Genomic DNA, 26536 nt, shown 5'->3' on the forward strand with positions numbered 1-26536 from the left:
TATATTTCCCACATCACAGGACATAATAATTCCATTTTGTTCTGTGATCAATAGACTCCATATTGAATATTATGTTCAGCTTTGAGGACTCACTTTAAGGAGACAAACTATATCAGATTTAGAGAAGATAAGTGATGACCAGTAACTAGGAGCTAAATCCAATACTCTAAGATATTCAAACAATTAGGTATGGCTAGCCTGAGACAATGAAGTGACATACCTGAAAAGACATCACACATCAGAAGATTATAAGTCTGTTGCCTATATTTACAGAACAAAAAAATAATGAATGCAAATTATAGGACATCATATTTTGCCAAATGGTATCTAAGAAAAATCTAAGAAAAGAGTAACTATTCCCTTCACAGGGTGCACTGAACCTGCTGGGGATACTTTATTTTTGATTACTGTATGGAGCAAGAGCTGGGACGTGATAAACTAAACTAAACTAAACTATCCCTTATATGATTTTATACATTTATTTACATAAACTCAAACATGAAATCAGTGTGCATCATTCTCTGATTAGGTTTGCTGTGATACTGGCTCCATGTGCCTATGAACTTATTAACTTACAGTAGATTATTAATACTTAATGAGCAACTAATACAAGACAAATAGTGGGTGTAAAGCTCAGTTCATCATTTCTTTATTATTTATTTAATTTGATTTTGATAGCATTCAACGCCAAAACAACCCTGGACAGTTCACAATACAAAACAGAATGCAGAGAAAGACAAATTTAAAAAAATACAATAAGAGAAAGAATACAGTGACGGTTTGAACAAGAGTAGAAGCAGACATGGTTTTTCATTGAAGGGATTACATTAGGGTATTTATAAATGCTTGTATAGATGCTGATAGTAACAATAACAACTACACCATAGGTTAGGTACACCATATCTAGGCTATGTTTTTCAAATAATGCAGGTGAAGTTGATAGATTACTTTTACTTTAGAATTGTGGCAAAAAGTAGGAGGAAGACGTTCTGTGCATGTCACCTTGAATTCTGTACAAAAAATGTACTAGAATGTAAATCAAAGAAATAAATAATACATTATGGCAAGAAACACAGCCATAACATAAATTATCCAGACATTACATTAACAGAGCCATCTACTGGCAACTATTAAAATATGGTGTGCTAAATGTATTACTCTGAATTAAGGTTTAATATTCAAAATTATTTAAATCAATGCAGAGAAACCACTTTCACCTGTGACAACATCATCCATCATAACTATCTTCCAACAAGTGTCCCTACTGAGAACACGGAAGGCCAGACTGTTCTGATATTGTTTCTTTGTTGTATTCCCCATTTCCTCTGATTTCACTGGTTTATTCCCATATATAAAACTATCTGATTGTATACTTGTTTCTTCTGATGTAGGCCATATTCATTATGATTTAGGGTAGATACTTCTGGACATTTGACACACAGTTTAAAAACCTCAACCCTTGAATTTTACTTATATTGTAACTAATTATACAAACTAATACTTCATAGAAATGTTTTATCATGAAAATGCTCATTTTCAACCTATTAAAAGAGGATAGAGTTTATTTTAGTTAATTGGTGGCAATGTACGACCGATTAGAAATCCCTAATTCGTAAAACCCAGCGGATTGCACAAATTATGAAAAACTAGATTTTTCAGAGGCCATTTCCTCGGATTCCCAACATTGCAACTTTTCTAAACTGGAAGCCTACATTTCCCAAACAGCAGTTCTTCCCCGAGGGCCCACTTCCGCCTAAAGTGCAATGCTTTCTGGGACATGCAGTCCGTGCCTAGGTATCAAATGAGACGGCCGCAACGTCGGATTCCCCCAGAATCAGATGATGGTAACACAGTGTGCTGTACTATTTGGACATGCAAATTTGGTTTCCCTTTCCGGAAGCAGCGCCTCTAGGGGGATAAGTAACGGGAGCCGGAGTGGGTCAAAACAATCCGGTGGTAAGTCGAAACAGGATTTTTTTTTTAGCTTTTGGTGGGCGGGAGGGTATCTTCCTCGCCTTACGCTAGCTCCGGTGTCCTGGACGCGGAGCGGGATTCGAATTTTGCGGGATTCTCTTCGGGAGGAAACAGTCGATTCCGAACCCCGAGCGAAGCTCCCGGTGCGTGGAAGACTCTTTTGCAAGGGGTGATTAATAATCTTCGAGATCGTGGGGCTCGGATGGACCTCGGGAGAGAGAGTGACATTTCTGCAGGGAAAAAAAATGCTATTTCGAAGAAAGTTTTCTTTTTTTCCTTATTCAGGAAAGGTCTGAAAGATTGGTGGTGGTGGTGGTTTTTTTAAAAAAAGGTACCGAGAGTCGTCAAAATCACTTTTATTTTGCAAGTCAAGGGGTTTGAAATAGAAGTTTTGATCATCTGGAGAATTGGCGGGGGGGGGCAACGTGTAGCAATGGAGCAAAAGCGAAGTAATTCGTGTGTGACTGAACGGGTTTAACTCAGGGCTGTGTATCTGTGTGTAAGAACTGAATTCAATTGAAATTGAATTCAGTTGAAATTGAAACTAGAAGATCTCCGATTTTTCTGCAAAGATGGTCGGATCTGGAAATTACAGAGCAGTAATTCCAGGAATGAATTTCAATTTGAAGCTGGGGAAAATCCATTTGGTGTGTGTTTTGTTTTTGTTTTTAAATGCTTTTGAAAAAAAGATTGGGAAGTGGCTTGATCTCATTTAGAATGCTTGTTTGGCAAGACACTAGTAGGACACGGTTGTTTTTCTTCATATTCTGCTAAATGCTATGAGTTTATTGCCTATTATCATTCAGCCCACAAATAAATCAAATCATTAGCAAAAAACGTGCTGTTTTAATGCAAAAAACACCTCACCACAAACCTAGAATTTTGGGAGAAGTGGAGCCAAGGAGACATTAGATTTATAACAGTTTGCAAGTTCTCATCTTCACTGGATCTTCACAGTAAACTAACATGAACTTGTATTAATCGGATGGAAACAAGTATCACATATAGAGTACAATGAATATAAGATTAGTTGGCTTTTTTCACGTTAATTCCTGTTGATTATGTATTAGATGGGCTTCTCCTTTCTTTGCTTTATTGACTTTCATTGCAGGATTTGGAAAGAGAACAAAACAGGCCTGACAAGTCCAGATTCAGTCCCTACTATATCTTTCCCTTAAATCTTCCATTACTTCAACCCAAAAGTGAATTAGCATTCCAAAAACTGATTTTCCCCTCTGTATTACACTCTATAATTTTATATATTGTATCTTAAATGTGATGATTATTATATACATTGGACAAAATGTGCTTATTTTGGATCTAACATGTAAAGAGAAAGTTAAAATTAATTATAAAGCTTCAGGACATAAGTAATGGCTACTCAAGTTAAAAAGAATGCACTGCAGTGATCAATGTAATCATACAATGTAATCAAACATTGCATACTTGTGTTTTCCAAGATAATGTTATTGAATCCAACAGTACTTAATTTCTAAGGAAATGTATGTAAGATTATAGGCTACTAAGTTATAATTCGAATCTTGTCTTCTCTCATACTAAGTGGTCTTTCTCCTTTTTGAAGGTGGCTATCTTAAGTTTTTTTAACAAAAAGGATGCAAAATCAAATTGAATTAATTGCCTTTGGTGTCAGCATTCAGACCGACTTTCAAAATCACTTCTGTTAAGTTTTCATATAGATCACCTTTTGTATGATCTGCTTAACTCCCAAACTATTGCTTGCATATTACAGATCGCATGCATATTGCATATTGCTTTGAGAAGACAATTGGAAGGCATTATCAATCTATAAGTTCCTGAATAAAGCAATGTAGGCAAAACACTCACACTAGCTGGGTTTTTTTTTAATCACTGGATTTTTACCATCAGTTTGGCTATATGGAATTTTTGCTGCTCTTAATAGCCAAGTCCAAAATTGCTGATTGCAGAATTCTGTAAGACATAAAGGAAATTATACATAAAGAGCATATAAGATCTAATCACGAGGAGTATACTGACCATTTAAAGAGTTGCAAATGCTTTGTTTGATTTATGATCTAATCCAGTGCTTTTTTTGTAAAAGAAAAAGGTGCCGGAACTCACACATGTCATACAACCCGCCTTGCCTGCTCTACAAGGTTCCATCCAAAAAAGGTGCCGGAACTCCGTTCTGAGCGTTCTATGAGAAAAAAAGCCCATATCTAATCTATATAGCTTCCCTCTTCAGTAAATGTCTTGTATATCATTAATAAATAAATAATAAATTAACTACAAAATACTCAAATATCCAAAGGAGCAATATAGAAACACAGGTTCATCCATGGGGTTGTATCCCTACTAGACTCAATGTCTGGGTGGGGGGACAGGTATTCAGTGCCATTTGAATCAATTCATGATTTTCACTTCAAATTTTTACACTCCTAAATGACTTGCCAGGTTACTTAATAGACCATCTGTTCTAGATCATTATGAACAAGTCTAGATATAAAACTTTGCAAATCAGGTTGTTCTAAATATACGGGTTACTCGGGCATGCTAGAAATGGCCATTTTATCTTTCATTCCAAAATTGCAGAATTCATCTCCTTTCTCTAACATAATCTGAATTACTTGAATTATGGTTTGGATCACATGATTTTTAATATTGTATTATGTATTAAAGTATATTCTATTTCTAATTTTAATTGGATTATTATTTTGTAAGTGGCAAATCCCATTTATTAGCAAATTGGAATAAAAATCTAGTAATCAAATAAGTAAAACATGATTACTTTCTCCAATTTTCTTAGATTACTTTCTCCAGTTCGAGGTTTGGACACTGGACAATTTAGCTGAGGAACCTGCTCTGGCAAATACGAGAAGTGAGGAGTTTTGTTTGGCTATTCAAGGCTTATTAAGAGTTCTCCAGACACCTTTTGCACAACTGGAAACATTAGGCTTGAACTTGTCTAAGGAATGGTGAAATCAGGTATTAATCCTGCAACATTTTGTACAATAAAGTTAATGGAACTGAAAATATATTTAAATCGGTAGGGAAAAGGAAAATTTCTGCACAAGATCACTTAAATGCTGCGTGAATTTATTTCATCTCTGAAAATAAGCAGGAACAGTTTCGCAGGTTGCTTGACTTGCAGACCAGCGATCAAGTGGATGTCCTGGACAGATGTGAAAAAGGCAATAAAAGAACCTCAGCAGAGAGATAAATGGTTGTCTGCTATTAACACAACAAAACCATGAATATACAAAAGTCAATCCCCCCCACAACTTTTTTTTAAAGATGCTGATGCACTTTATGGCTTTCATGCCACATGGTTTTGAGTAAGAGACACTTCTTGTGCCTTAGCAAAAGGACCAGTCTTTAGGAAAAGTCATATCAGTTTGGTAAATATTTGGAGTGAAAGATGACTTAGCAAAGTAGAAAGGCTAATCCCGATACTTTGAATAACATATCTGGATGTGGGGTAATTTTCATTCTGTTAAAGTTGTTTAGGGCTAGTCTTGCAGAACAAAATGTTTATGTTTCCGTCTCTTTCTTTGTGTTTCATACTTCCTTTAGGCACGTTCTTTTTATTTGCATCTCAACCTGCTTCATGCAATTTGGATTGGGATAGAACCCAACTTTTTAAAATAGAGCATTAATATTGATAAGCCTTGAGTTTTGCTGTGAACTGAATAGGCATAATATAAAACGGTGTTCCTTGTACAGCAATTCAAATATTTTCCTCTGCCTTCCAATTAGCCTTTAGGTGATCTCAGTTGCACAACCACACATACGTGCACACTGGATAGTTTATTGTGGAGTAGAGAGCAGTTGGAGGACATTATGTTTTATTTAGCTTTGCATGATAATTTTACTGTTGTATATTTGGAATCAAATGCTTTTTATTATTTATTCATAGAACTTACAATTGCTTTTCTCTATGCAAGTGGATGTTCTTGAGGTTTTATTTCCCTTCCTGGTCATAATGGATGCAAGTACCTAATACAAGCATCCAGTTCTGTTCTGAATAATGATGGCTGGTCTTACTCCTTTCCTTTTGCAGGAACAAAATCATTAAGGTCCTTGAGATAGTGATGGCTATTCCTCATGAATCTGAATATGGAGGCCACTGGAACAGATGAAGTAGAGAAAATAAAATCAAAGTTTGTATCTGCATGGCATAATATGAAATATGGTAAGTGAAATGTAATAGACTTTTTAAGTCTTACTTAAAAAGTTAGCAAAATAATGCAGGCTAGCTTTTGCTGACCAATAGTATATTTACTCAAATGACTGAAATATGCTAAGGTTATTAGTGCCGGTTCAGGTGAAACACATCAGCAAGAGAAGGAAAGGGAATTTGTTCAGAAGAGATAATGAGGGAGAAAAATAGTCAATTTCATGATTTAAGTTTGAATGAACTCATAAGCAGCCAAGTGAGTAAAATATTTCAGTTCTGCTTTTACTTAATTACAGTTTAGTGTTGTATTGAAATTAACACTAGAATCTAGTGTAGAGCAGGAATCCCCACCTTTAGGGGATGGTGAATATGTTTGGAATTTTGGAACAAATTCTAGATGCCTTCACAAAATGGCTGCCAAGCATGACATAAAATCAGTTAGAAAGCACAGATTTGTCAGAACAGTCATTCAGCACTTAGTATTATGCAAAATATAGGTAAAATCAGAATGAAAAAGAAGCTTTGATTTAAATAAAAATGTAACTATAATCATACTATAATAAATATGATTAGTCCGCATATATTTAGTAGCTTTAATAAAAAGTTAATTTGGAAAATCTCTATAGGCCATGTCTAAAGCTTTCAGATTCAGATGTAACCTTTAGGACTTTTACTGATTATTTACCATCGTGAAGATTACTACTTTGCACTCTTGCAATCCTAACACGTTCTTAGTTCTAATCATAACAGGAAGTTGGCTATTTTTGAAGACTGTTTTTATGTTCACACAATATTCAATAGGTGGAAAAATTAAATTTGATTCTTGTTCTCATAAGAAATTAACAGTTGGGTACTAATTGAAGAGAATGTTTATAGCTTAGGGTTGAACTGGTGGAGTCTTTGACCCTCTCTGAGTTTGGTTGTTTTCTTGCAGTGGTTTCATTATCCAGCTAGACAACATCTTTGATGCTAGAAGGGAGCGGGGTTCTTGTCAGTGTTGGTGGACATGCTTTCTCCTTTGTAATTCTTTGATTAGGCTATTATTAACTGCTTAACTGTCTGAGTTCCTTGATCCAACACTTTGAGGTAATTCCTATTCAAGCATAGATAGTCTTAACCAGCTTCAGATTTTCTTTGTTTACTAACTTCCTGGTTCAGCAACCATTTGAAGATGTCACGCTGAAAAAAATATGGCCAATGCCTGCATTTACGACCTTTGCAGTATCCCTCACTCACATGATTGCCATTACAGTGAGTACACATTGTCCTCTACCTGACCTGAAGTTTTTCTTTCCCCTGTTGCAAAGGAGAAAGATTGGAAAGGAAGGGATAATAAGAGAGTAAGCAGGCATACAATGGGGAATACACCAGACTGCACAGTGCTTTTGCAATTGCTGGCTGCAGCACATTGCTTTCAGTGTGTATTCCTCATTAAACCAACAATTTATTAGTGGCATCAGTTTAAAACATTACAAAAATAAATGTGGATAATATATTTTTAAAAATGGAGTGTAGAACTGGAGAATCCTACTTTGAGCAGTGAATGACCTTAGCAAAAAAAAATATTTTCTGGGTTTATTGGACATTAAGAGTTGCTTGATGGCAAGATAGGCAACATGTAAATTTAATAAATAAATAACTAATCCAGGAATGTTTTTAAAGGATGGCTGTCAGGTTTTCTATGTCAAAGATGCAATAAATTTGAAGGAGGTTAGCTAGTCATGTTATGAGTGTGTTTTGTAATTCTTTTTAGTTAGAAGTTATTATAATGAACCAGTAACTTGGCAGACATTTAAAAGACAAAAATATCAGTAAAATAGTAAATTATGTACTAGAGATTTGAAATGTCTCAATTCATAAAGAACTTTTGATATATTGGACAGTTACAAAAAGGTGGCTATTTACTCCTGAAATAAATTTTGTGTGCTAGACTATAAAAGTTGTTTTGATGAAATTTGTAAACTTTCAGCCTTTGAATTAGCTTTGTATTGAAGAGGCGAGACCAGACAATTTTCTATGTTCTTATGAATCATAACGAAGAATTAAAAACAACAAAATATGACCTTGACACTCCAACTGTCTGACATATTTGTTAATGGTATTTTTGTGTGGGTTGATTATTTTTGCTTAGTTGCTCAATTGCAGGTTTTCTTCCCAACAGGCTTTTTAATCTATTCACGCTTTTAATTTCTCTCTCTCTCTGTTATTTGTTTGTCTGTTTTTATCCTGCCTTTATTATTTTTGTAAAGCACTCAAGGTATCATACTCCTTCCTCCTCCTTTCCCACCACAACAACAACCCTATGAGGGCAAGTTGGACTGAGAGAGATTGATGGCCCAAAATCACCATTGGTTTTCCATGCCTAAAGCAGGACTAGAATTCAGTCTCTCCTAGTTTCTAGTCTGGTGCCTTAGTCATTTCTTTAGAGTAATTGAGACAGGGGCATGGGGTAAAAAAAAATCAATATGGTGCCTCTAGGGTGAATTATACTGTCATCCAGCGCCTCTACAAGCTTCAAGGAAAAGATGATGCCGCCACTGGGTTCTCTGGGCGGTGGAAGAACGCTTATCGCAGTCCTTCATCTGTACCATCCGAGATGAACAAATATTGGTCAGCAGTTTTTGAGAGTTGACTTGTGGAGGGAAGGGTGGTTTGTTGCAAACTCCCGATTCTTCTCCTATATCATGGACCTGTCTAATAATAAATGTTACCTAGTTTCTAGCCTGGTGCTTTAGTGTAATTGAGGCAGGGACATGGGGTAAAAAAAAAATCAAGATGGTGACTGTACTCATGCAGTCAACACCCTTTTTCCATGATGCATATAAAAAGGGGCAGAGTTTTAATTCTGTGGCTATTATCATGACAGTGAGCATCGGTGGGGGGGATTTTTTATTAGATACTTATATGGTTTTTATGTAAGGTTGCATATATGTGTGTGTGTGTGTGTGTGTGTGTGTATAATTGCAATTAACATTTCTTAAAACTTAATTTTTTTTAAAGAGAAACTCTGCTTTAGAGAATGAAAGAAAGAAATATTTGTTTAGAGAATTACTGTAAGTTGGTTTGAGGCTTAATAATGATATTTTGAAAACTAAGCCACACCTTCCTTCTCTCCCATCTTTAAAAGATGCTAGAATGTTTCAGATTAAAATGGAAAGCTCCTATTTTTAATTTCCTTAAATCATTTTTTTTACTCGATCTAGATGGAGCAGCTTTTAAAAAAATCTGTGTTTGTCTTTATTTGTAGGCTGGGTACTGAAAACCAAAACTTACTTTAGCAGAAATTCTCCTGTCTTTTTGCTGGGAAAATGCTACCATTTCAAGAGTGATGGTATGTGTACCTAATTTTAAATCCAAGTGGCTGCTGGTTTTGGTTCTTACATTTATGTAACAAAACCTTGCATTTTATTTTTGCAGGAGCTTCTGAAAATACTTGAGTATTAGATCAGTTCAGATACATACACACCTCCTGAGGGTGGGGGGGAACTGCAAAAGAAGTTGGAAATATACACAACTCCTTAAGGTGATCACTGAATCTGTTCTGAGGAGGAAAAGTTCTTTCCCAAGAAGGGATTGTAGGGTTAAGACAACTTTTATAATCAACTCAAAGCAGTGCTTTATCTGAATCTTATTTATCTTATGAAGAGAAGAATGCGGAGACTTTTAACAAGGTCCTTGAATTCTGCTAAAAGAGCATGTCCTTGCTCTTTATCGTTCTTCCAGTGGCTGCATCTGTAAAAGCTATTTTCATTTACAGTTATAGAAAATGGCCTTTTCTTACAATACGATGTACAATGTTAGTAAACTGGGGATAATGTGTTCCATGTTTTCATTTTTTTTACAACATGTATGCGTGATGTCTCTCTTACAGAGCCCAGTGACCAGTCACCAAATGGTTCCTGTGATGACATGACAGATGAAAGCTTTTCAAGAAATGTCGAAGAGTTCCGTAAAGACTTTATTTCTAGAATATGGTTGACTTACAGGGAAGAATTTCCCCAAATCAGGGGTTCGGTTTTAACCACAGACTGTGGCTGGGGCTGTACTTTGAGGACTGGCCAAATGCTTCTGGCTCAAGGACTTATTCTCCACTTTCTTGGTAGAGGTAAGTTACCAAGATTTGTGTGAAAGAAAGTGTTTATTCTTGATAAACAGTTGAGGAGGCTTCTCATATCAGAGTTTCTAACCAACACTCTGAAAGAATTGAAGTATAAACTATTTAACTTCAGTTAAATCTTAGTACTATCTCATAGACAGTTAATGCTAACTGTCTTGGTTAATATGAAATTATAAGGATAAAATATTTGACAATAATTACCATAATTTTTTCTCTTGAATGGGTGTTTGCGGATGTTGTTACGTTGCTGACTTAAGCTTCATATTATTGTACATTTATGCATTTAATTTAATTGAAATGCTTATTGTAGAATTGCTAAATTATCCATATGCAGCATTTGCTTATGGAATAACTAACTTTAATATTTAATATGAAACGAGACAACAAAGAGGTAGAAATCTTCTTAAATAACTTAATGTCAGAACAAACTAACTTTCACTAAGCTATAATGTTTTTAATCCTATCACAGATTGGACTTGGGCCAATGCCTTTGTCCTTGAGAATCCAGAATCTGAATCATGGACAAGTCAGACAGTAAAAAAGCTCACAGCATCTCTTGAAACATCACTTATAAGAGAAAGAGAATTCAGGAGCCAGTCAACTCATCCTAAAAGTCCAATACGCAAGCAGGGAACTGAAGAAAGTGTGGAGGAGCAGTATCACCGAAGAATTATCTCTTGGTTTGGCGATTCACCATTTGCCAATTTTGGCTTGCATCGGCTGATAGAATATGGAAAGAACTCTGGAAAAATAGCTGGAGACTGGTATGGGCCAGCAGTGGTAGCGCACCTTTTGAGGTAAAAACAAAACTCTGGACAAAACAAATTTGGTTTTTAAAAAATAGACCTTTAACAATGTGTCCTGATTATTTAGGGACGTGGTGGCTTAGTGGGTTAGGACACTGAGCTTGTCGATCAGAAGGTCGGCAGTTTGGTGGGTCGAATCCCGAGTGCCGCGTAACAGAGTGAGCGCCTGTTACTCATCCCAGCTTCTGCCAACCTAGCAGTTCGAAAGCACGTAAAAATGCAAGTAGGAAAATAGGGACTACTACGGTGGGAAGGTAACAGTGTTCCGTGCGCATTTGGCGTCTAGTCATGCCGGCCACATGACCATGAAGACGTCTTCGGACAAGCGCTGGCTCTTCAGTTTTGAAATGGAAATGAGCACCGGCCCCTAGAGTTGGAAACGACTAGCATGCATGTGCGGGGGGAACCTTTACCTTTACTTTTTACCTGATTATTTATAATTCAATCATAAAAAAATGTCGCAGGAACATGAAAGTATTGAAGAACTTCTGTCCAATTTCGAATTCCTGAAATGTTCCCGTAGGTCCTCCGGATGAGAAACTTAACCAGATGCATTACAAACTTAGCCTTTAACTACACTATTTTTAATGATGTATTATAAAAACTAGCACCTCTTTTAACCTTGAAATATACCTACATTGTAGACTTCCTGTTTTAATATACTGATAGTGTAATTGAACTGTCAGATTAAAACTTATATTTTCAAACATATCAATATATTCTCATGAGACATTAAGTGTATAGGGTTAGTAATAATTACATCTAAATAAAAAATAAAAGGGTCCAACATTCAGCCTAGTCTTTTTATATGAAAGTCAAATTTTGGAGTATAGATTGTGATTATATACCATTGTTTTGGACAATACTTTTATTTTTATAGTTTTTATGTTTTGCAATTTTACAGTCATCTAATGACAAGAATCTAAAATCCAGGTGTAATTTTAAATATCTGAAAATTTTATATATTTATTTATTTATTTTATTGGATTTATATACCGCCCTTCTCCCGAAGGACTCGGGGCGGTGTACAGGGCAGTTAAAATACAATATACAAGGTTAAAAATAAATTAAATTAGCCCCAATAAGTAAATCACATTCTAAAAATTTAAAATGCCCAAAAAATGCAGGGTGCGCATGGTTTTGTATAGCAAGAACAGTCTCCTTGAATGAAAGTGGTAAAATAATGTAATGTGTAAGAGTTGAAGTTATTTATGTAGCCTGTTACATTTGTAAAAGTAACTAATGAACTTAGCACAGAAATTTGTTAACTGTTCTCCCACAATTTTGGTTGATAATTTACATATTCAGTTGTCATATTACCGGTATATGTTTTTGGTAACAATTTCATTGGCCATTTTTTCATTGAAGGCCTGTTCTTTCCCTCTTCAACCTTAGAGTTAAACATAAAAACTTGTGCTTCTTTGGAATTGTTTTGTTATAGCAAATAGTATAACAAACCTATTCATAGTGACATGGAAGCCGTTAAAATCATAAATCCATTTACAGAAACAGGTATGTTTAGATTTTTACCTTGGGATTGTTTCATTGATTGACTATCTTTGCTTTTATGTCTATAGTATATGTATGTGTACATATGTATGTACGTATATATGTCCACTTTTTGTTTCTTTGTACATATATGGATACAACATGATAAATCTAATAATGTATTGGCCTTTTTTAAAAAAACCCTTTTTTTCTTTTATCACATTTTACAGTTTAAATCACATGTGTTTACATTTGTAATCTTTTAAAGCTGGCTTTTCAAACTTTTGTGGTTTTTTCTAAAAAACACTTCCTGAGGACTGTATAGCTTTAATTCCTTTTGTGGCTTACCTGAAATGTGTCTGTCATGTATACCTTTAGGAAAGCAATTGAAAAAGCAAGGGACCCAGAATTACAAGGAATAACCATCTACGTTGCTCAAGACTGTACGGGTAAGATAAAGTGTATTATGTACTTGATCATTCTTCAAAATATTTCCCAAACTTTCATCGAGAGCCTAAAAATGTAATACTAGAATCAAAGTTTCCTAGGTCAGATGAATAGCTTTTCCTGGTGTAAGGCTGTCTTTTAAAACTAGACTGGGAGTGTTCCATCTTATATAATTCTTAAAGAATTATATTCTTGCAGTTACAAACTTAGTCTTGTAGACTTGTGTGTGTCCTAGACTACGAAGGGAAAAGTATACATTTACAGTTTTCTGTATCAAGCCATTATAAAATTGCATCTGACAGAATTTTCTATTCAAAACAGATTAAAACACTTTAAATAAATTCAGCAGGAGCTTGTGGTCACTTCAGTGTTTGACTGAAAAAGCTAGCAAATCTTCTGCTATTTTACTTAGGAAAGTAAAGTACATTAGGATCACATTAACCATTTAACTGAGTCATTGGGTGGAATGTGGGATGTTGCGTGAACACCAACAGTGAGTTTATAAGTGCCCCGAAGGCACCGATTTTAGCTCAAAACAGAGCTATGCCTGAACTCCTAGTTGTTGTGATTCAGGGTCAGCCTGTGGGTTCGGCAGTTGGGTCGGACGACTCAGAGGAGGAGGGGGGTGTTGAAGACCTTGCTGAGGGGGTTGAAGATCTTGCTGATGATAGCCCTCAGGCAGGCCCCTCCCACTTGGTCACCATGGAGACCCAGCTGTGTGAGCCTGACAGTGTGGATGAAGATGACCCACAGCTGGCCCTGTTCAAGGACGCCCGACGCAGGAGGCAGTCAAGTAGGAGTAAACAGAGGAAGGCAATGGGGCTTCTCGGAAGGAGGCAGAGAGAAGCCACGCCCTGAACTCTATATAAGGGGAATGTGTGGGGAGGGCTGGTTTGCTGAAAGCAACCGCTGGGATAGTGTTTCAAAGCTCCTGTATCTTGGTTCGTGTCTTGTTTGTTTTTGTAGTAATAAATTTGGCAGACGTAATTCCAGCCTCTTGCCGTTTGTAAAGGGGTTGCCTTTTCTGCAGGGCCGGTAGCAGGCTGGTACAGAACACTAGTGAAGAAATTTCCCTGTGTGATTCAGTGTCAGTCTGTGCTCCCTGCAGCTGAGTCTGAGGAATCGGAGGAGGGGTTTGGAGAGCCTTCAGTGTTGGAGGGAAGCTCTGATGCACTGCAGGACTCTCAGCCTGGCCCCTCCAGTTGTGTTCCTCATGAGGCTCAGCTGTGTGAGGAGGAGGTGTCGGACTCAGAGGAGTCACAGCTGAATTTGTTCAGAGATGCTAGAAGCAGAAGGCAATCCAGCAGAGCAGAGCAGAGAAAATCTATGGGGCAACTCAATGAAAGGAGGAGAAGGCATTGAGAAGCCATGCCTTGGGACAGATAATAAAAGGGGAAGGTTTGGGCAGTGCTGGTTGCTGAAGGCAATTGTTCATAGACATTCGAAGAGAATCCTGGTCTGTTCTTGCTAATCTGGTTGACTCTTGTTTGATGTTTTGAATCATTTATTGAAGAAAATATTCTGCTGCTTTTTTGTTTGAAAGACTTTATCATTTTGGAACTGTAAATAAATTTGGGTTGGGTTTTTTCCAGCCTACTAATTTGTCAAAAGGAAAAAGGGGTTGTCTCTGTCACACAAACAGGGCCAGTCATAGGCTGGAACAGAACAGTGTCACCTACACTTCTTATGGAGTATTAACTATCCTTTATGACATCTGTGAAACACAAGGGGATAAATCCAGGATCTGCATTCGTAGAATTTAGTTTCTTTTTGACTTCTGAAGGAGGCAGAGACCATTGGGTTAGCCCAATGTCTGGAAACAAGGCAACATGTCATAGGGCTTAAGAGTCCTAAACAATGATAATTGCTGCATGGACTTCTAAGTTTTTAAATAATATTGGAAAAAGAAATGTGACTGTGGATGCACATTCTGATTTGCCTAGGCTGCGCATGCTCTCAATTTCTTTAAAATCTGGTCTTAAAATGGTCTTCTAAGCTCATTGGCTCTGTTTTGGACTTGTTCTTTTTCTTGCAATATGTTTTTTTTTATCTCATGTCTTGCCTACATACAATAATTATGCTGCCAATTTTAGGGGTGAAATGTTTAATGTAGAATCCCAGCAGTATCTGCAAATAATGTGGGTTGGGTGTCAAAGTCAGCAAGGTTTTTTTTGTCGCAAATCAAACAACCCTGTCTCTTTTGTTTGTAGGTCGATGTTGCATGCAAGTACAAAAGGAATGGGCTTGTATAGCAACATTCATCTGCCATCTTGTCAGTCTCAACACACATACGCATGGTTCAGGTCTCTGCTAAAGCCATCACTGGTTGGTGGCATTTGTTGCATTTTCACACATCAGTGCACACCAATAAAGTGAAACGACAAGATGTTTTTTCTGCTTACAAATTTATTCTAAAAGATGTTTTGATATTCTTGACAAAGCAACTCAGTTTACACTTAAAATGCATTTCAATAAAGCTTGTTTACTTTTGTTTCTCTTTTCAAGTTTACAAGTCGGATGTTATTGATGCTCTCTGCTCTTTCATGGATTCTGAAAAGACAAGAGTCAAATCTGTTATTATATTAATTCCCGTCAGGCTTGGTGGTGAACGGACCAATATGGAATACTTGGAGTTTGTGAAGGTATGAAATGAGTCAGTCACTTTTCAGAGTGGGACATTAAATGGCAAGAAGATTGAAAGTGGTAATTAACCTATTAATAATTGAAATTTCAGTATATGGTCATGATTGAAAATCCTAAGTATTAAAAGTAAGCTAGTACAGCTATTCCAGAACGTAAATAGCTGTCTTCCTGCTACAGAGTTCACCATAAAAACTGAACTTGCTTCACACTTTTTTGGCGATTCCTTCAGAGATCAGATAGCTTCCAACTTTTTCCCCCCCCATAAAATGTAAAGATTATTATTTCCAGTAACATCAGCAATGGGCCATCTCTGAAATTGATGTTTCTGTTACCTCTAGTTCTAGATTTTGGGCACATTGAATGATAAAGACTACTCTGCATTTGTTAGGTACACAGATTCGTATTAGAGGTTCGGCAAAGTGTTTTGCTTCTTGAGCCAAGGATTTGGGAATAGAGGGCAAATTAAGTTAGAAAACTATTGGTAGTGAAAAAATAGGGGATTGTACCCTTCTTTCAGTGTATCTGGTCTTATTAATTATTTGCCTTACTAAGTCTAAGTTCTTTACTATATAGGTAGTTCATATCCTTCTGTCAGTTTATTTGTAGACTTTCCTATCTCCTGCAACCCCGTCCCCCCTTATCCTTTGAAAAAAGAGTTCTAAAAATGAATTTGAAAAATAATTTAACCTTGCCCTGTAAAAATACCCCGAGCCAGTTGAGGCCTAAGGATAGAGAGAGCATAGAAGCTATTTCAGCAGGGATTCTTCTGACCTTTCAATCTCCTTGGAAGGGTTTAATATTGGGATTTGACTCTTTTGTACATTGTCCAGAATTCTTGAATGTGCTTTAAATATTATAAATAAACAGGAAAGAAGAAAAACACTCTTCACTTTCATTCTCACGTAAGAAGCCATGTCATTATTCACGAGTTGTTGAAGATGCAACAGGAAAATACAACAGGAGCCATTTGGCATTTTGTATCATTTAGTAGCTATCATGTAAGACAAGGAGAGCTGTAACACTCACACAATTACAGCATATGTTGATATTTTGCTTGATAATTATAAGCACCACGAAAACCTAATATTCTAATAGAATTTGCTTGAAAGGGTCAAGTTAGTTGGGAGAAAGCAATTTTGCCAACTGTTATATTTGGATTTTTAGTCTTTTTTTAAAGTGGACTTATTCTGTTAAATGAAAGCAAGACAGCACGTATCTAAAGAATCTTTTGGTTCTCTAGGAGCCTGAAGTCTGGAATTAAAAGAATGGTAAGGCAGACAGAAGTTGTAAGAATGCCATACTCTTTTTTTTTTATTAGCATCCCGTAGGATAACAGTCAAAGAAATGAAGATGGTGACGAGGAGAATGGGAGGACAGGGTGGAGACAGATTTAACAGATGCTAGATCTTTTTCATCTATAGCCTGCAAAGATAAAATGGACTGTAACTTCCTTTTTTGATTAATAGCTATTACAGGGGCCAGAACTCCACAGATTCTTGGGCTAACAAATCTCTATTTTATGGTCTTACCCTAGGGCAGGGGTCTGCAACATTGATAATGCTGTCTGAGGAATTCTGGGAGCTGAAGTCCACAAGTCTTAAAGTTGTCAAGGTTGCAGACTCCTGCCCTAGGATGTTTTCTATGATTTCCTGTTGCATTTAAAAAGGTGCAATCCAGAGCTTGTGAATGGAGGATTTATTATTCCCTTTTGTAAAAGATTCTATTTATACATAGGCATTTGCATATTGAATACTTCGTTATTCTTTATCAGCCAAAAATAAAGAGTTCCTGTTTGCGCACTGAAGGATTTGCAAACAGCTTGCATTGTTGTCAAATCAAAGGCCACAGGTCTAAACTTGTTACATTGCAATCTCCTGCCATAAAAGTCTAAATTTCAGTTAATCTACTCTTATAAAACAGGGAATTTTGAGCCTCGACTACTGCATTGGCATTATCGGAGGCAAACCTAAGCAGTCATATTACTTTGCTGGATTTCAAGGTTAGTGTTTTAATTTGTGTGTGTGTGTGTGTGTGTGTGTGTGTGTGTGTGTGTGTGTGTGTGTGTCCCTCTATCTCTATTCCAAGACCTTTGGAGTTATTATAAGCCCCCGCAGAAAGAAAAATGATTAAAACAGCAGAGATTTCTTTATTAATTTATCAGACCCACCAAAGTCCAGTCATTTGTCATTTACCCCACGTTATAATTAGATTCTGTAAAAATATGTATAATTTTCTTTGTTGCACAAACAAGGCATAATTTATCTCTTCCATCAAACTCCCTGAGCCTTTCCCTGCTTACTACCTGGCAGATCCTAGTTACGTATTTATCCTTTAGTAGTTTAAGTGGTGCAAATTGATGACCAAATGACAAGCAAGTATGTTCTCCTTGTCATGATGAGGAAATACGATGCATTTTTCATAGGCAAAATCAAGGTATATATAATTGTGTGTTTGTAAAAGTAATTTTATCTCCAAAAATTAAATGACAGTCTTATCACTTTATCAAAATTCTGCTTCTACAAGCATATTTGATTATGCAGAAGTTAATCCGCCCTGTAAAAACCTCAAGTCAATGAATATACCCTGGCAGACAGTGACTTGCTAAGGGGACTCTTACCCCCCCCCCCACACCTCCTCCTGTTCTGCATAGAAATTGGATTGTAAGCAGTGTAATAATATAGTGTTTTTTGAATTACTTGTCTTTTGTTTTGTCCTTGTAGATGACAGCTTGATTTACATGGATCCTCATTATTGCCAGTCTTTTGTAGATGTCAGCGTAAAGGATTTCCCCCTTGAGGTAGGATGGATAAAGAACAGCACTGTTTTCTTCATGGATGAACCAAACACTAATTATTAAATCACCCCTTCCACCTCCTCTTCCTTTTAAATCTAGAGTAGCCAAAAAAAAAAGAAAAGAAAAAGAGATCCACCTCTGTCAAATGTTGATCCTTTATATATAATATCAAATACACCTCCATAGTTTTTTGGGAGGTTGCCTGGCTCACATTTTTAACTTGAGAGAATCCCACCTCTTACAAGGAGTCTGTTGTGTTAGCAGCGCAGTCTCTATCCTGTGACTTTCCTCCCTCTAGGCTAGTTTGTACTGTGCTGCAGTTAGTAGAGTTTCAAATGTTGGATATCCAATTGCACTGCAATAGAGATGAGAGTCTTCCCAGGTGTTTGACACAAATATGTTCATAAATGTTTAACCCAAAGTCAAGTGCTCCAAGTGATAATATTACTTTAATAGGAAAGCTATTTCTTCCTCACTGATACAAAGATGCTCAGTAGAAGGCTGGAAAGTACTAGGCAAGAAAACAAGCAGTGCTACCTGCTGAAGTCTCCAAACAAAGCTGTAGATATAAAATCTACCAATTAATTAATGCATATGCATATGTTCATTGCCCCCAGACTGGTAGTTGCTGAGTTGCACATTAAATGTGCAGGCCTCTGTTATGCAGAGATCTTTGGCCTATGGGAGTAGGCCATGAACAGATGGGACGGAGAGTCTTGTGTATATTGTGTCCTTTGAAATGTGTATATATTTGTGGGTGTATTTGTACAGGGAAAATTGTACAAGATTGGCTTATGATTCTACTTCATAATTTTTGCATAGAGAGGTGGTCTGCTTTTAGTAAGACCCAGTGCGGAATTTCACTTAGATCTTATAGTGGTGCTGATGTATCTCCTTGATACTATGCCTCAGAGAACTGTCCCCGATTATGTTGCCGGCTGTTCTAATACTCTTTGCAGTGAATTTTAAGTTCTAGGGCAATCCTGCTTCTCTCTTTGAAACTAAAAAAATGGACTCATCTCAGTTGATCAACTTAAGTTTGTCCTTCAGTTATTTGTAGCTTTTCAAGCTTACATATTTCCACCAGAAAACTTCATTGAATTAAATTGCACAATTACCTTTGAATTTGAATGTAATAATGGCATATATATCAAATTAGTCTGCCAACCGTTGAGTTTTTCAGATATTTTTGAAATCATCTCAGCTTCTTCTGTGCCACAGTTAAGAAATGGCTATCTAAACTTTTTGAGATATGAAGACAAAATGCTAATTTAGTTTTCAGTGCAAGAAATCTCTCTGAAACCAGATAGCATTTGATCACATAATGAAGCAAATTCTAAAGCAGCTAAAATATTCAAATTTCTTTCTAGAAGCAAATTAAATAGTTTTCCTATTGCAGGCTTGTGGTACTCTTGTCAACTGTACACTGTACAGATGGAAAGTATAGGTTATTAATATAATTTTTCAATCACCCACTACATTAATGATTGATCCAAAAACATATCAATTAGTAGCAATTATTATCACTACATATTAATAATGTAACAGTAACATTACACAATGAGAAACTAATTTGATTTCTGTATATACAGCATTTCCCTCATTGTGCTAATTGTGTTTTTTTATTTCTATTTTCCAATTCACTGTAATTAATAGCTTCTCAAAAAAAAAATCTCAAAATGTCCTTTAGGAAGTTTGCCACTCCATTAGGAAATCTTTGCTGGCTGCTGTGTTTAGTCCAGTATTGTAATTTAATACTGCCTTTACTGATTGGCTGAACATCTCTGGGATTTCAAATAAAAGACTTCCAGATTCCATTCTCCCTTTCACAGAGAGGAGAATGTGGAGTGGGCCTTAAATATCTTGTACTAGAAACATTATCATTGATAGCGAGCATTAAAATAACAGTTTGCACATTTAAATGGGGACTAAATAATGGAAGAAAAATGGAAAAAAATGAATCAAGACACACACTGTGAAGAATTCTGCCAGCATGTCTGTTCCCCCACCTCAATGTTATCCCACGTTGTAGGTGGCTGAAATATTATTTGAGAAGCAAACGGAGGGTAGCATAACTTTTTTTCCCCCTGTTGAAAGCCTAACCTTCATCTGTTGCATATAAATATTTGCTAACCACCCAGGGACATTTGTATCATAGTTTTTTTCTGATGCTTATTAACCATTTAAAAAGATTATATGTCACTTGCAGTCTTTCCATTGCCCTTCTCCAAAGAAGATGTCGTTTAAAAAAATGGATCCAAGTTGCACCATAGGATTGTATTGTCCTGACATGCAAGGTTTTGAAAGAGCTGCTGAAGAAATAACTAAGGTAAATATTTAGATGACGAAAACAACGTCATTCTCATTTGCTCGGTTGTATTTTATGCATTTCAATTATACCAGTAGAACTTAAATTGCTGTCATAGTATGAACAGCACTACCCCAAAATAACCTCGACTCTGGCTTGTTGTGATCCTGTTAAATTGTTGCAAATAAAACCTGCAAAAGTGAGTTAGTAAAGTCTCAAGTAAAGGATTCAGTAACAAGCAGAGTAACTGTAGCAAAAACTGATATGTTTGCAGAGCATTATGTCTTTCTCTTATTGAAATTTAACTACATTTTAAAGTGCACTTTGAAGTGACTGTATTATGACAGAATATGAATGTAGAAGATATTTCATCCAAGTTAACTTATTTCTGATACCGTAAGATAGTCTTTCCTAACATGGTACCCTCTAAATGTCCTGAGGCTGCAGCTCTGAATTCTGAGTGTTCTGGTTCTAGCAAATCTAGCAGCTTCCAGATTGAGTAAAACTGGTTTAATTCAATCCTTCTCCCTCACAAGTCGAGGTTTATCCCACCAGGTGGCAGCATTTAAACAAAAATATATCTACAAAAAAACAATCCCTTTTCCAGTCATTAGAGCCTGAAGAAGTGTATTGTGACAATCAATTTCTCTGGGAGGATTTTAAATGGAAATATTAAATCAAATAAATTGTAGATTATTTCTTCATTAGTTGAAGTATGTTCATTACATTTACACTTTAATAAATATCGTTATGGTGTTTTAGCGCCACGTTAAAAGTAAGTATTTCCCAGAACCACATAAGCATTTGTTTTAGTGCATTCAGAAAAAAAATTAAAATAGTTTTACTTAAGACATGGAAAGAAAGCTGCTGCTATATTCTTGCAATAAAATATTTCATTTTCACTTTATCCACGCTTTTTCATATCTACTAATCTCTTCATTTTCCTCAAGCTGTCATATATGATTTATTTTGCCCAGTTGTATTAGAGAATTCTGGGACAATTAAATGGACTTTAATTTTGTACTTTTATTTTCTTCTTTCAGTTTACATGGTATATCACTTCTATAAAATTCAGAGCTATTATGTTTACTTATTTATTAGATTTAAGCATTAAGAAGCCAAATTGCAAAGGTCAAAATAATATACTATGAGTACTTTTTAGTATCTCACGCCGATTCAGACTTGCTTTTTTAAATTATTTGATATTTAAATCAATATATTGTCAAACCTGGGGGAGGGAGGGGAAGTAAAATGTATGCTTTAAAAAACAGGTGAAAAAACCCAGGTAAAGTTATTTTTAACTTTTTTTAATAGAACTTCTTGGGGTGTAGAGAAAGTGCCTATTTAGGACTGGAAAGTTCATTATTGAGATGACATTTGAATTAGGGACTTTAAAGCTTACAGTTTGTACTGGCAGTCAAACTCCCACTAGCTTTCAGATATGAGAATTCTGTCTCTGGAAGGGAGCAATGTTTAAAATTACTTTTCCTCAGAATTTTTTCCCCATGTTATTTCTAGCTTTCTGGTTGGAGAATAACATTTTATATACGATTCATTCTAAAATCATCTGTGTGAGAAAAATAGCTGTATTAGAAACCAGCCATTGATCAGAAATATAGAAAGGTCTAATTTTATTAAGGAGTGCCTTAATAAAAGAAAAATTATTCTACAAGTGCAAAAACATCAGATCTGGGGTTTATTTTAAAGTAATCATAGCCACAGCTAGGACTGTGTTCTCATCCTGGGGGACACATTTCTTTGCTTCATTTTTTGAAAGCCAGGTTATAGCCTGGATATTTTTAATCCAGAGAAACTCAGAACTATGTGCCAAATGTTTGGAGAATGTCAAAAAGAGACCATTAATGTGGTTTTCTGTTGGGTAAATGAGTTTCACATCATTGGTGGTTTATAAAGCTGTCATGTATCTTAAGAGCCATCAGTATAGGGAGAATGAAATATTAGTACAATTATTTCCATAAAAGCAGTTACTGAATATTGCACTGTCCTAAGTTGCCATACATTTTCTTTAAACTTAATATTTATAGGATGGAGTAATTAACTGAAGAAAGTAGAAGCCTCATCTTGTGACTCGGATAGCATGTATTGCTAGAATAAACTCAATTTACATTGTCTGGCTAAGTGATCTGTAATGTGGCAGCTATCCCTGATCAAAGAGTAACGTGGTAGTGAGACACTTAATAGGTGGCGGCTGTCAAGTTTTAAGACACCTGTCAATTAATAGGAGGGGTTAGCCACCAGCTAATTTCACAGGCTACCAAGCAGGCATCAGAATGCCATGAACTTTTGTTATTGATGGGAACTGAATTGATCCAGTAGCCAAGCAATAAAAAGTCTGTACCTAATTATCATGTCCCTTGAGATCCTTTGCCATCAACTTCCACCTTAAAAATTTCCCTTTCCGATTCTCCTTTTTATTCTTATTCCTCAATCCTGCTACTACTTCCATATTATCTGGAGGATACATTCAAGAATAGTAGAATGAAGTTTAAAACTGAAGAGCCCAATAAAATTCATAGAATTGGATTTTACCTTCAGACAATTTTCCAGAAGCATGTTGGTTCCTTCTAAAACATTTTATCCCATTTGAATAGTTCGATTTTTTTTCAATATGTCAGATTAATATTGCTGTTAATATTTTTCGGATATAGATTTGACCAATCCCTTATGCACCTTATCTGTAGACTAATTTAGTTTTATAAGTTATTGAAACCATTTATGCAATTTAGATTAAAATTCTAGCAGCCTCCAAAGCCGATGCAGAATAGTAAATACGAGTGACAATATTGTTGATTCAATTTTGCCATGCCCAAGAAGTGATTAAATGTTGCCTTTAATGGGAAATATTTGTTGACTTCATTGTCATTATAAATATGGCTTAGTGTGCACTTTGCTGAGGAGGAACATGAGGAGGAATATGAGATGAAACAAATAAAATTGAAAGGAAGATGTGCATTAAACGATTGTGCATTTTGCTTCAAACTGATATGCTTAGACTCTTGGCATTGGTCTTCTAATTCATGTTCTTTTTTCCAATACATTTCACTGTAGATTTTGAAATCCTCGTCTAAAGAGAAATATCCCTTGTTTACTTTTGTAAACGGACATTCCAGAGACTACGATTTTGTGGCGAGTCCAGTCCAGGAAGAGAAGACAATGTTCTCCGAAGATGAACACAAAACGTTGGCGTGTTTTAACAATGAAGACTTTGTCTTGCTATGAGGACATTTTTATTTATTCATGGAAAATGATTTTATGCTCAGTCTTCACAGATGCTACAAAATGGTTTAACTAAAAGCTACAGGCAACATAAACACAATTAAAAGTAATTAATAAAAACGTGTGGCAATAAGCAGTAGACTACTAAGGACTATCATCAATGATCAGTTTTTCAAAACTTGTTTTCTGACTTCCAACAAAAGGAATCCTAGAGTTTAAGACTAGGCACCACTGCCCAGTAATCTTTGCTTTGCATAACCATGCACAATACTTCAGCTGGGAAGTGACACAGAATAGACACTCAGTGGTGACTCAAGTCTAACCTGCAAGATTAGAATCATCAGTTTTTCCAGCAGCTGAATTCCAGGAGATATTAAGCCCAAACTGTCTGAATTCTGTTAGTCTAAGTAACAATGAAAAAAGTAAAAAAGATGGAAAATTGAACAGGAGGAATTCCTTATATGAACCACATAAAGCCATATCACATGGACCTTTTAATTAAATATTAGTTTTAATTGATAAAAATGTACAGTTTACCAAACAAAGCGTCTATTGGCATATAATTAATAAGAACAGATTTATAATTAATATGTCAAAAAGCTTAGGAATGAGTAATTCTGTTCCTGGTGGTTAAAAGAATAAACTAAAAGGAACCCAGAACCTGTACTGTGAAAGTAATTAAACTTAATGAAAGACAATAAAAGACAATCAATGTTGAAGGCCTACAGTGTTCAATGTTGATGTTGTACTCAGGCACATCTTAACAATTTGCTCAGCATAATAGTCAAGTTTAGCCCATTCTAAGCATACTTCATAAATTGCACAGCATCTTCCATACATTTGGTTTCTGCACCAGACGTCTTTGACCGGTGCTATCACACAGCAGAAAAAAGGGATACACCTTATATATATATAGCAACAGGTATGTTTCCTGGCCCAGGGGCATTAGAAAGTCAAGAAATGCCTCAAGAACTTCTGACACCTGTTTAGGGCAAGTGACTTAACGACAGATGTCAGTTCTGAGCTGTCTTACCTACTGTAGTGGATCTCTAATCCTATAGTCTGCATTTATAGTAAATACACTGACATAGCCATTTTACAATGATGCTTTGCAAATCAACACTGAACTGCATGGATTTCTTTAAAGCAGTATAACTACTGCAGGTGACATCCTGGGGACCATCTGTCCTAAGAGTGCACTACTGTAAAAAATATGCTAGGATGATCATTTTAGCTAATAGGTAAGTAGCATTTAGATGTATCAAAGTGATCTTTGTGGTACTGTATCCGCCTGCTCCAACAGATTCAGGGAAATGGTAGCATTTGAAGAGAAATGATGTTTCCTTGAGTATCCTTCAAATCTATTGAATGTGTTCTGAAAGAATCAAATATGTTTTAAAACATTTTAAAATGTATATACAGTAGCAACATTTTATTAGTAGGCAAATATGGCAGGCAATAAAAAGATACTGAGCTTGTTGAGATATGGTTAATTGTTGATGCTTTGGGCTTGTTCTCTCATATTTCCAGTTTTCCCACAATTTCTGTTTTGAATTCAGATCAGTTCTTGACTTCAAAAGGATTCATTGCAATGCTATTGTCTTTCTACTAAGGTACACGGGGTATTTTAAAAATATTTTTGATAATGCTTGATAAGAGCCTAGGACTGAAGTATCCCAATGACCATGAAGTGGTTCAACTGTTCCTCACTTAACTAATTTAAGATAAAGGAATTGGTTAGTTTGTAAGAGAGCATACCAGTTTGTTGGAAACCAATACTTAGAATGTTGTGTTGTTAAAAAACCTAAGCTTAATGTGCATAAAGAACCAGGGAATCAAAATATTAGTGTTATTTTGTGTCAATCCCTACAATGTTTAATGGATGTAATCATGGAATTCTAGGCAGAGTATTGTGGTCAAATGTATTTTTACCAGTGATGCTTTTGTAATTGTAAGCTGAAGAGTAAGTAAAGATTATTATTTAACAGTATGATCTTATAATGACTACTCATTACTGTTGTAATTGAAATTTAACAAGAAATTTTAATATAATATTGGCCCCGTCCTCTCATTTTGCTACTGTTAAACTATAGCCTATAATATTGGATACAGATAATGGTTGGATGGGAGTTCTGCTTAATTTTTTACTTCCAAGTGCAATTTGGATATCTATCCTCTTAACGTCAAAATCCTTAAATATAAATCTAAAAGTGTGGAGTGAGCCAGCAGCCAACATACAGGTATATTACAGCACGATTTTGTGAAATTTTATAGATCTTTGCATCTCTGGAAGAGCTGATACCTTATATAAACAAGATTTCATTTCATTTAAACTGAGTTTAAAATGCAGATTTTTTTCCTTCAAGGAATGATTTCATTCTATTTTCTAAAAAAATAAGCAGTTTCTTGTAACCAATATTAACATTCTGACAGAGCTGATTAACTGAATAGCTATATTACTTTTTATATGAATAGCAAAAAAAAGTTTATAGAAGCTTAGCTCAAGAACATGTCTTGAAATTAGGCCTAATGCTGAAGAATGGAAATCTTACAGAAAAGGTGAGTT

At 35.7% G+C, this 26536-nt stretch overlaps 1 protein-coding gene across 4 annotated transcripts; it reads left to right on the plus strand.

Annotated features, from left to right (window-relative positions):
* The first annotated feature begins 1901 nt into the window (after positions 1 to 1901).
* Positions 1902 to 25960, plus strand: ATG4C (autophagy related 4C cysteine peptidase). 4 transcript variants are annotated; one of them, XM_083359907.1, is made up of 12 exons: positions 1902 to 1956; positions 4760 to 4938; positions 6014 to 6145; positions 9378 to 9461; positions 10002 to 10235; positions 10717 to 11044; positions 12920 to 12990; positions 15494 to 15630; positions 17552 to 17630; positions 18352 to 18428; positions 20635 to 20754; positions 23803 to 25960. In XM_083359907.1, the coding sequence occupies exons 3-12, from the start codon at positions 6058 to 6060 to the stop codon at positions 23971 to 23973; spliced, it is 1389 nt and encodes a 462-aa protein (XP_083216033.1). In that variant the 5' UTR covers positions 1902 to 1956; positions 4760 to 4938; positions 6014 to 6057; the 3' UTR covers positions 23974 to 25960. The 4 variants fall into 4 exon arrangements, with proteins under 4 accessions (XP_083216033.1, XP_083216035.1, XP_083216034.1 ...); XM_083359909.1 differs by lacking the exon at positions 1902 to 1956 and adding an exon at positions 1974 to 2143; XM_083359908.1 differs by lacking the exon at positions 1902 to 1956 and adding an exon at positions 1974 to 2117.
* The last annotated feature ends 576 nt before the right edge of the window (positions 25961 to 26536 follow it).

This window comes from Vipera ursinii (genome assembly GCF_947247035.1).
Source record: "Vipera ursinii genome assembly, chromosome: 3".
Lineage (NCBI taxonomy): Eukaryota > Metazoa > Chordata > Lepidosauria > Squamata > Viperidae > Vipera > Vipera ursinii.

Coding starts and splice junctions, on each gene's coding strand:
- ATG4C (XM_083359907.1), top strand. CDS start 6,058: ATGAATCTGAATATGGAGGCCACTGGAACAGATGAAGTAGAGAAAATA. Junction 18,429..20,634: donor TAAAGGATTTCCCCCTTGAG/GTAGGATGGATA, acceptor TGTCACTTGCAG/TCTTTCCATTGCCCTTCTCC. Junction 20,755..23,802: donor CTGCTGAAGAAATAACTAAG/GTAAATATTTAG, acceptor ATTTCACTGTAG/ATTTTGAAATCCTCGTCTAA.